At 34.7% G+C, this 11152-nt stretch overlaps 2 protein-coding genes across 7 annotated transcripts; one reads left to right on the plus strand and one right to left on the minus strand.

Moving 5' to 3' along the window:
* The first annotated feature begins 1724 nt into the window (after window positions 1-1724).
* On the plus strand, window positions 1725-4453 carry LOC144562097 (cytochrome b5-like). The gene is made up of 3 exons (XM_078311259.1): window positions 1725-1931; window positions 3600-3666; window positions 3956-4453. Exons 1-3 carry the CDS (start codon window positions 1845-1847, stop codon window positions 4210-4212), a joined length of 411 nt encoding a protein of 136 aa, XP_078167385.1. The 5' UTR covers window positions 1725-1844; the 3' UTR covers window positions 4213-4453.
* A 2617-nt stretch (window positions 4454-7070) lies between these two features.
* Window positions 7071-10823, minus strand: LOC144562094 (ATP-dependent zinc metalloprotease FTSH 9, chloroplastic-like). Of its 6 annotated transcripts, none has more exons than XM_078311250.1 (5): window positions 9850-10823; window positions 8903-8968; window positions 8538-8817; window positions 7900-8024; window positions 7071-7395 (listed from the first exon to the last, which is right to left on the minus strand). In XM_078311250.1, exons 1-3 carry the CDS (start codon window positions 10693-10695, stop codon window positions 8749-8751), a joined length of 981 nt encoding a protein of 326 aa, XP_078167376.1. In that variant the 5' UTR covers window positions 10696-10823; the 3' UTR covers window positions 7071-7395; window positions 7900-8024; window positions 8538-8748. The 6 variants fall into 6 exon arrangements, with proteins under 6 accessions (XP_078167376.1, XP_078167375.1, XP_078167378.1 ...); XM_078311249.1 differs by having other exon boundaries at window positions 7900-8247; XM_078311252.1 differs by having other exon boundaries at window positions 8169-8817.
* Between the last annotated feature and the right edge of the window lie 329 nt (window positions 10824-11152).

Consider the following 11152-nt stretch of genomic DNA (forward strand, 5'->3'; position numbering starts at 1 on the left):
TTTCTGATTTTTAAAGTCCAAATGATCGATCTAAACCGTTCATCTTGTTCTCCATATTAATATGTGTTTGGAGACCAAATTTTACATTTTTTTGAATTTTTTTACTATTTATTAAGCCACTTTGAAAACTGCTGATCCAACAGTGGCTTAACAAAACAGTAAAACCAGAAGCTACCGTTGGATCAGCGATTTTCAAAGTGGCTTAATAAATAGTAAAAAAATTCAAAAAAAATATAAAATTTGGTCTCCAAGCACATATTAATATGGAGAACAAGATGAATGGTTTGGATCGATCATTTGGACTTTAAAAATTGGAAAATGACTTGATTATACGGGACCTCGGGAACAATCGATTGTATATTAGTCTACCTCTCTCTCTCTATATATATATATGATTTATGATTTGGCTAATATGCTATGGGTAGCTAAGAGGCCTCCCGTGCTACGGCTCAATATTCGACTTTTCAAAATCCTAACGGTCGATCCGAACCGTTCATCTTGTTCTCCATATTAATATGTGTTTGGAGACCAAATTTTACATTTTTTGGAAATTTTTTACTATTTTTTTAGATTTATTGAATATCGCTGTTTTTTATGGTCCAGATTTGTCTGAAAAACAGCGATTTTCAATAAATCTAAAAAAATAGTAAAAAATTTCCAAAAAATGTAAAATTTGGTCTCCAAATACATATTAATATGGAGAACAAGATGAACGGTTCGGATCGACCGTTAGAATTTTGAAAAATCGAATATTGAGCCGTAGCACGGAAGGCCTCTTAGCTACCCATAGCACCGTAGCCAAGTCCTAATATATATAAACCGATAGGTGCAAATTAAATATAATCAATAATGGCAGTGAGTGACAAGGATGTCTGCCTCCATTCTATAGGCCCGATCAATTAAAGCAGCGACAGCGACATCAAGCTTAGTAATGAATTTAGTTAGAGATTAATTTAGAAATAGAGGAATCAACTGGAGGTGAAGATGCGGCAGTGCGGAGAAGAAATTATTTGGATGAAGTTAAAGTGAGCGCAACAGATAACACTATCAAATTAATTGGTTAATCTAAGTTTAAAAATAATAAAGTTAATTTGTTAAAGAACTGACTCTGTTAATCAGGTTATCAGGGAAATACTGGAAGGGTACCTTTGAATTTTGATTGACCATGCCCATGTCCATGTTGGTTGGCAGCGGTAGCCCTACGGCAGCGCTACCCGTCAAATCCGAATTTGATTCCACGAGCATCGAACCTCTCCTTCCTTGTCCTTTGTTCATATCAAGTAGTTTCTTACAACCAATCTGGGCCGTTAATTTCTGATCGGACAGTCGTACATGACTAAACGCAGGCATAGATTTTATCGTTCGATTTCATACTAACAGTGCAAGACGCGTGATCCTGTCAAAAATGTATGAATCAAACTGGATAAGATCCCATTCCAAGGAAATAAGCCTAAAGTAACCCAACCTTTGGGTTTTGGATCGAGACCTTTCGATTCGAATCCATCGTTCGGGATTACTTCGTGATTCGAATTCATTTCTCGGGATCTGTGCCTCCACTTCGGATAGATTATCGCGGATTCAAATCGGACGGTCTCGATCCAAAACCCAAAATTGGGTTACTTTACTGGATTTGAATTCCGGGTCGAACCACATCGATTTCAACCGAATAGCTGGGACTGGGAGCAAATTCCAGAAGCATCGGAAATAACGAAAGGTAAATTTAACTCTTCCTTCTCGTTATATAGATCATTCTCTTTGATTTTTTATCCAAGTTTTCTTCTGATTTTCTCCATCTTTTCTCTTGCCCTCGAAAGGTTGAGCTCGCAAACTTGGAATCGGAGGAAATGGCGGAGGAGAAGAAGGTGCTCAAGTTCGATGAGGTGGCCAAGCACAACATCGCTAAGGATTGCTGGCTCATCATCTCGAACAAGGTCTCTGGCTTTCTTAGATCTATTAATTTATAGTCTTATTACACTTCAAATTTGTTTTCTAGTCTACAATTTTAGATGCTTCGTTTGTTAATCTTGTCCTTGTTTTGGTCTATGTAATAGTACTTTTTTTCAAAATTTTCGATTAAATCACGGTCTAAGATTTAGGGGATAAGGCAAGGGTTTTAACAACAGTACTTGATTTATGTTTTCCTAATAAGACTGATTTTTTGGATCTTATCAACTGGTGGTGCACCCCCATCCTGGAAGAACTTCATGTATATTTTACCGATTACTTCACAAATTGATATCGTCTGTTGCAATGAGTGCAAGGATTTGATAATTAATCTCCCCCAGAAGCTATTGGTCATAATATATCACCATTACATGAATAATTAATCTCCCCCCGAAGCTATCTTGCCTAATATAACCCCTATTACATGAGACTAGATGATAAAATTACAATTTTTTTGGACCATTCTTTGATAAATTCTTGCCAGTATATTTGAAGTTTAATTGGATGCACCAAAGTATTGATATACCCAAGAATGAGAACTTGGATGTACTATGAAATTGGATGCAGTTTACAATAATCCTTTTAGTCCCTTTTGAATTTTTGATGGAGAAGAGTAATTTTCTTCCAATTGTACCCTCAGATGATTTTCAACCAAGAAGATAGCAATATCATTAAGTTTCTTAAAATAATATTTTCTTTTGATGGAGTGTAAAGCTTATTAATGAATGTTGGCTGAATTGTAGGATACTAGTAGATAGGGCACTCATACAACTCTGCTACTGTATCTATTCTGTTTATTATGCATGTCAATCAAATTTCATACTTCATATAGGTCGTTGCTGTGGAACTTAAATCTTGTTTCTTTGACATTTAGTTTCCTTACGTATAACCAGAGTTAGATGCAAAATTGATGAGTGGGGGTCCCTCGCCCCTATATGTTTCCAAAAATTAGTGTAGTTTTTTAAATTTGCACCATTTCTATCTAACTATTTTAGAATTATTGAAAATTGGCTCCCAAATTATCTGCGACTATCCTCCACTTCCACATCCTCTCTTTTATCTGGCCATTGATATTTATTTAGTATGGTATTCAGCTCCATCGGTAAAATTTCTGGCTCCAGTCATTTAAGAATGTATACACGTAGCAATACAATTGTTGCAATGAAAAAACAAACATGCTTGTGAAAAATATATGCATATGTATTAAAATACAAGTTCACAGAAACTGTCTTTTTTTTCTTTTTCTTTTTTTAATTTAAAAAAAAAGAGAGATAGTTTCTGTGGACTTGTATTTTATACACAGAAACTATCATTCCTTTATAAATAGCCTTACAAGTTGGACAAATACCATTTTTGAAAAAAAAAATCCCTTTTATTTGATAAAATTGGAGAATGATCAAAGGACCCACTTTGATTGTTCTGGTATCAGTTTGGAAGTGGACCGTTTGTTGATAAATTTATGACCTTAACCAACTAAGTCCGAAATTGCCTTTTTATGCGGACAACCATTTGCAACTTCCATAGGAAACATAGTTGCTGATGCTTTCAATTGTTGTCTTCTTTTACTATGGAGTATCACTGTATCAATTTACCATTGTGCACCTCACTTATCCTTATTAATTAAGACAAATTGTTTTATTTAACATAACAATCAGGTTTATGATCTGACTCCATTTATGGATGAGCATCCTGGCGGTGATGAGGTCTTACTAGCTGCTACTGGTAATTTTTTTTTTCTGTCCTATCAACGCCTTGATTCTGTTCTCCCTTGTTCTTCTATTGATTTTTTTTATGTTTGGGTTCTGTTCTCGCATAATGGTTTCAACCTTTCTATATGATATAGATAATTCAATCAGAAACCAATGTTAGTTATTTTCTGTTTAATAAGATGATGCAATTACATAGTCCAATGCTTGCTATTTTAAAAAAAAAAAAGGAAAAAGAGGAAACACAACTCACATCTAATGTACATTAATTTGCAAAACTAATTGCTTCCATCTCAAAATATCAGGAAAAGACGCTACAAATGATTTTGAAGATGTTGGCCACAGCAATTCTGCTAGGGAGATGATGGCTCAATACTATGTTGGAGACATTGACGAGTCAACTGTCCCTGCCAAGCGGACCTACATCCCCCCTGTACAAGGTGTTAAGAGCCCTGATGCGGGTTCTGACATAGTGGTCAAAATACTCCAGTTTGCTGTGCCCATCTTGATCCTTGGTTTGGCATTTGCTGTGAGGCACTTCACCAAATCTGAGGATCAATAAAGCTGTGTTATTTTAATTTAGTTTCTACAGTTATTATTTTTGTGTTTGGAAATTAATGGGGCCATTAATTAGGTTCGTCGAACATGACCTTGGTATTCTAGTCTATTGAGATTTGAAGTTAAAAATATGGGAGTTTTATTGTAGCTCCAGGACTTTGAAGCGCTTTTATTGCAATGCAATAGTTATTTCTAGTTCTTTTTTTTTGTAATGCTTACAATAATGAAATATCATTTGTCAGAAAGGGTAGGTGGGTGGCTTAGATTCAGTTCTCCCACAGTAGGAAGTCTTGATTCCACCGATAAATATCAGTGAATCCGGCACACCCAACTTTGCAGCTTTATTCATATTATCAACATCATACTTGACTTAATACTGCCGTGATCGATGTTATGTCAAGTGACAAAGCATGTTTCCAAAGTAGTAAAGCATGATGCATTTTTTGTTTGTTTGTTTGGTTCATGAAGGTTGAAGATTCAATTATGGTCTTTAAGGTTTGTATGAATTATGAAAGGTGCTAAGCAAAAACTGTTTAAAGGTATTTTAAAGTCAAAGCAACTTAGTAGGTGTTTTGAACTTCAGATGGAAATCTGCTTTGAGAATAGGAGGACCCTCTTCTCATTTTAAAAGAGAAGAGGATGGTCTATTCTTTGAGAATATGAGCAGATTTTGTTCCTTGAACTTCAAGCACTAGATCTGTATACTTTTAGACCTTTTCCACATTATTAGGGTTTTTAGGATAATTTAGTATTTTTATTTGACAATTTTTGTTACTTTAGTTCAAAGTAATATAATTTATTTTTAACCATACTTTCACTTGTCAAATGCCTAGCTAGCAATACAATCTAAACCATTTTTCTTCATTCATAAAGGTTGCACAAATTCATGTTGTACGTGTAATCTGTATTTGGTAAATGAAGTAAAACTAAAGCGAATATAAATGTGAAATCACTATATAGCATTACTATTTGGTAGTAGAGAAGTAGATGTAGTATGAAAAAAAATTATTCTATAATACTATATTACAATGTGAAGTAGTGTCACTATTCTAAGGAATTTGGTGGTTTATTTTTACTGTGTTTTAACTCAAAATAATCTTAAAGCACCTTAACACTTCCATTGTGTGCATTAAAGCACTTTAAATCACTTGAATCATCATTAATCTAATTGAACACCCCATCAATAAATTGCATCCTAAAACACTTCCGTTTAGACAAAACAAAACCTTCTAAATTGTCCTGTACTTGTTCCCTCACCAAATTTTCTCATAGCCTTTAAACGAAAGGGTACATTTAATATGAGTATTAAATTTCTTAAAAATGTTCTCTCAAAAAATGGATTATTTTCGTGAGTTCATTTTAAGCAATGTTGGGCTTCTTGATTTTATACATATCAAACTTTAAAAAAATCTAAATTTGGAATCGATAAAAGTTGACTTATGAAATTAAGTTAAATTAATTTTTTTGCTCAAAACTGCTATGTTAATTTTTCAAGTAAAACTCATATAGCTGAGTTTTAATGTCTTCGGCAAAGTTATTTACAGCAAAACTCCATTTCTCATATTGACAAATTTCATCATTTACCATTTCCATTCTCACGTTCGTCTGTTTCTCCTGAAGAAATTAATTGCGACCGAGAGACATCCAAAGTAGAAATTCAAAATAAAAATTTTGAGCTTAGCAGACTGAAACGGGACAATACTGTCTCCACTAAAAGGAAGAAGAAGAAGAACATGTCAGTACACTGTAGATTAATATGCATGTTCTTAATCCAAATTCTTCAACCTTTCCTGGTGAATCCTGTCATTGTGTACCCGTACCCACCACAAATTCATACTATAATTTGAGGTGTACAATTGCAGATGCTGGAGTCCTTTCCAAATGGAATGCTTCTCTTTAAAATGGTTGGGAACTTGGGTCAAAAAAATGTCATGGCATACAAAATTAACTTTGTTGGTTCATTTCATTGGAGAGTCCTTCCCCAATTGTTGGCTTCATACGACCAAATCATAATGCCGATTTCAGCAATGGAGGCAATAAGATCATTAATTAAGATTTCTCTCGCACTAAAATTTTCACTAAATATCAAGGTTTTAAATAGCGATTATAGTGTGGAGATAAAAAAAAAAAATTATTGTGAATAGCGTAGCTATAACAAAAGTTATCATACATAGCATTTTTTTTTCTTTTCAAAATTTATATTCTATATTTTTACTAATTATCAAATTATCAATATTGAAGAATTAAAATAACAACTAAATAATAACTAATCTAAGTCTATACTTTTTTTTTCTATCATGCAACTAACAAGAAAAAAAAATCTACAAAGTAAAATTATTTAATAATTCATATTTCATAGTATTACAGATTATAATAGACGAAGAACAATTGATTTTACAAGTGAAATGAAATCAGTATACTTATTTGAACATTTTATATATTATAATAATCAAAATCAACTTTCAATGAAACGAACGATAATAATTTTACAAGTTAATACTAGACAGAGTAATCAAAAGAAATAATTAATATTTGAATATTTTTTTATTTTAAAATGAGAGACTTAATCACAAATTGGAATAGAAGCGCATAGTTAGATTTAGCATATTTATCATAGCAGACCATGTAGAATTAGAAATAAGAACAAAGGCACAAAAGCCCATGTAAATCGCAAAAAAAAAGCCCATGTAGCATAGCGGTAATAACGGTCAGCTATTACAGCTATAGCGGTCGTAGCTGAATTAGAGCACTTTTATCTCATAGCTTAGCGTTTATGGTATGAACAAGCTATACCGCAGCTATAGCTAGCTATTTAGAACACCGCTAAATATAGATAAAACAAAAATAACCACAGACATAAAATTAAAAAATGTTAGTTTTCTGATTGATAAGATAATTGCAATTGCTGGCTTCTATTTATTACAAGGCAGCTGTTGATATGTACAGAACGCAGACTAGTTCACTGATGTACCTTTTCTAAGCCCCTTACAATTTGGTTTCCTGAAATGTAAAAAAAATAGCAGCTATCTAATCATTTGCAGATTGATTTTGGAGGGGCTTCTATCATGAACTTGTTTCCAGTTCAAGAATGTTCTCATGCTTGCCTCTTATGAAGAATGCAAGCTCGGATGGAGCCACAACTAACTTTAGCACTCTTGCAGCTCCTCTCCTTCAACCTTTTCTTTCCCTGAATTTATAATGACAATCAAGATGATGTTCAATTAGGATGAAAAAGACTGCTGCTTTAGTTCTAATAATTGTACCAAATTTAAGAGGTTTGACCTTTAGCACAATTTTGAAAATATGAGGCTATATATGCATATTACATACAGGCCTGCGCTATGGACTTATATCTTCGTTTTTAAAGTTCGAATAGTTGATTTGAACCATTCAACATAATCTTCATAATAAAATGTACTTGCAAGCCAAATTTTATATTTTTTTTACTGTTAGATAAATAGAAAATCACTTGATTTAAAAATTCTAGACCATTCAAAAGCAGCGATTCTCTACCTATCTAAACAGAAAGTAAAAGTTAAAAAAAAATGCAAAATTTGCTCTCCATTGACATTTTCATATGGAGATCAGGTTTAACTGTTCAGATTGACTCTTTGAACTTTGAAAATAATGATATGGATCCATAACATGAGCCTATATGAATATTACCATAGCCTCACTCATTTTGAAATACCTTCCAAATAAGCAACAAGGCCCACCAGAACAGTAGAATTGGTCTTAATCACATAAAGAGCTACTTCAAGAGCTGATTGAAGCAATCCTTTAACCTCTTTCTGGATAAATATCAACCAAATGACCCTGCATTTGACAGAACTTAATTTGTTTATAGATAGTTCTGAATTTAAAAACCATAGTGGATCATCCTGAGAGAAACATGCAGAAAGGCTCGTCTACCTCAAAATGTATAAACAGTTAACCAAACATAAGATGAGAAATAAAAACTGATCTCTTCCCCATCCAGTGCCAGAGGTTTCAGTGGATCAGTTGCAATCAGATAGCATTTTGTTTTTCATTTCTTGTACTCGAAATTAAGAATGATGCGGTTTCTTATGGTTCAGCAAATAATTAACAGGAAGCATCTGACAAAATTTTTTAAAGAAAAACAAATAGTTCATCACAAGAAAAATATACGATAATCCCTATTAATTATGTGTTGTAGTAATGCATTCAGATTCAGCTAGAACTGGGGTTTCTAGAATTGGTGTCTGATACAGCTACACAAATAAATAATCAAGATAAAGAAAAGTTGCTAATGTGATTAGCCAATTATGAGAAAAGAACTATAGTCAATGCATGTATTTATAAATAGACCTTGACACAGGGCTGCCCTGGAAGCAGGTTAGCAACAGTTGTCCCCACAACTCCATGACCTGCCTCATGCTGTGCAACAACTGCTTTCTCGCTGCCTTTTGGTTTTGGATGTCCTATGTATACAGTCGTCTACAATGATTAATATACAACAATTTCTTCTAACTCTTCCTATGCTCCGTCTACCCCTGCCACATCAACAAATGTGATCAGATCAGATTGTTCTGACACCTATGAACCACCACAACCTGAGTTCTTTCCTTTCCTCATTCCCTGTTGTATGCTTTAGGAAAATGTAGAAACAACAAACAAACTATTAGCCAAATTCATGCTTTAGATATACAGATTATGAAAGAGAATTTCCACACCATTGAAAAGGATACGGGGAAGCATTGAAGAAACCCACCAATCAATACAACATAGAAAAGTCCAACCTGTGGGGTAAATGAATGCAATTAGAAATAAGCACCAATGAGGCCCTACTTTCCACTAATTAGAAGAACATAATTTCTTATAAGCATGGCATGCCTGGTAAATGAATTCCTGCTAATTAATGTTCAACTTTTCTTATTTAAAAATCAATTCCTGCTAATTAATGTTCCAGGAGCATCAGTTTTATTGAATGTCCTTTATTGGAATTAAGTCTTATTAGATAAATAAAATTTGCACCCACAGATTTACTAACAATTTTCTATTACTTGTTCAAAATGAGTGAATTTATGATAATAATAATAGTCAAATTTTCCTGGAGCATTAAGAGAGAAGAAAGAATCACATAACTACAAACAATGAATTTTGGAAATCATAGGTATTCTCTAATTAATTCACAATTAGCTGATTACGAAAAGCTTTTCAGTCTCTTTGAGAAATAATGAAAGAAATGAGACCCCATTCTGTTATTTGCCAAATGCCCAAACATAAAACATTGGAGCTTGAGTATATCAACACAAAGTTCTCAACTACTCATAGCTTCACCAATCACAGATTCCATGATGCATGGTACCAGCATAGTAAATGAACACTAGTTAAATTCAATAAGCATGATGAGCTATATAGTTTCTGATACTAATCAGGTAACTCAGAAGCTTTACTAACATCGTCTTCTGTAAATTTTACCAAACATAAGTTACTGATTCCAAATAAGAAGGTAAATATATACATACCATAGTCTGCCAGGACAAATATTTCTATTAATATGGAGTTCATTTATAGAACTCCAGCATGCACCAATTCCCGCATACAATAATTGCGGCACTAACATCAATAATTAAATAAAAGTACAGAAGTAAAGGAGAGAGAGAACCCAAAAACCCACCAAAACAGAGTTCCAAAACCCGGCTGACTGATTATCTGGTGACCCAAACTCTACTCTGTTCTCCAACATCTTTTCATAAGGTGTCTTGATATCAGTAGGTCGGATTGTGGTGTACAGGATCCGCTTAGTCGGCGCTGCACTCCTTATTGCCTCTTCCATCTCCTGTGATGGTCGAGTCGACTGTGAACCAAATCTAGATTGATCAGACTTCAACTTGAACATAATGTGCACCCCATCCACCTCAACCTTTTGCACCTGATTGTTGTTTATCTTGCTGAGAAACTCGCTGTATGGCACACTAATAGGGGTAACTGGTTCTGAACTTGGGAAGGAATTACCCAGTAGGAGCATCCAAAAAGCTAAAAAAGAAACCGCCAACTGTAAGAGGAGAAAGCCAACATCTTGATTTTCACCTATAGGTTTCCACTCCCACCGAATGCGATTCTCTCTCCGCCACAAATTCTTCCATTTCTTCTCCTTTTTTGGGGGACTTGACGAATGGGAATTTGATGCCGAGGCTGCATTTGAGCTATTTCCCGGTTTCTGAATCCCTTCACTACTAGTTGAAGTGGTTTCTAGAGTGATATTTCTTGACGAGCTCTCACTATCTTGCTTGCGTGAACTGTTGGCATAAATTTTGGTCGATTTGTTGTTCGGGCAAGTGATAATTAAGTGTAACGGGTCGAACCGGGCATGATGAACCGGAACGGAAGTGAACAAAAGAATCGGGTTAATTGATCGGTCGCGAGGACAGCTGGGGAATCGGAGGGAACGCGATTTCGAGAGGGGATTGGAGGGGACGGAGAGGGGGTTGAACGACTGGAGAGAATCTATAGTAAGGTGCATTGGAGAGGTCAGAACCCTAGTTAGAGAGAAGTAGTAAAGCGCGAGTGTTAGTAAGGGAGAACAAAACGGTTGAATTTATATAGGCATGAGGTACATAGATACATTGGATAAGAGAGAGGAAGATGAAAGCGAACGCGCGTTCAGGTTTGGGAGGCCAAGAGTAGAAGAGCGGTTCGCCTGAAAGTATAACCTTTAAAATGAACTTGGCTTACAATCGTACATATTATACTCGTGGTTTTATTCGTTGGGCCTGGAATTTCATGGGCCTACAATCTCACTGGTCAGTAGGACCTAATTACTTTTTCATCTTATAATATGTAGACCTGTTACACCAGCTAAGAGAAGAATTCGGGCGCGCGATGGGAAACAGGGAAAGCCATTAAAGCCAGTCTCGTACATCAAAGAAGGTGATGTCGCAATATCACATTCACTGGTTTGATAATCCAACGGCGAACAT

Source organism: Carex rostrata, chromosome 11, assembly GCF_964058835.1.
Source record: "Carex rostrata chromosome 11, lpCarRost1.2, whole genome shotgun sequence".
Taxonomy (NCBI): Eukaryota; Viridiplantae; Streptophyta; class Magnoliopsida; order Poales; family Cyperaceae; genus Carex; species Carex rostrata.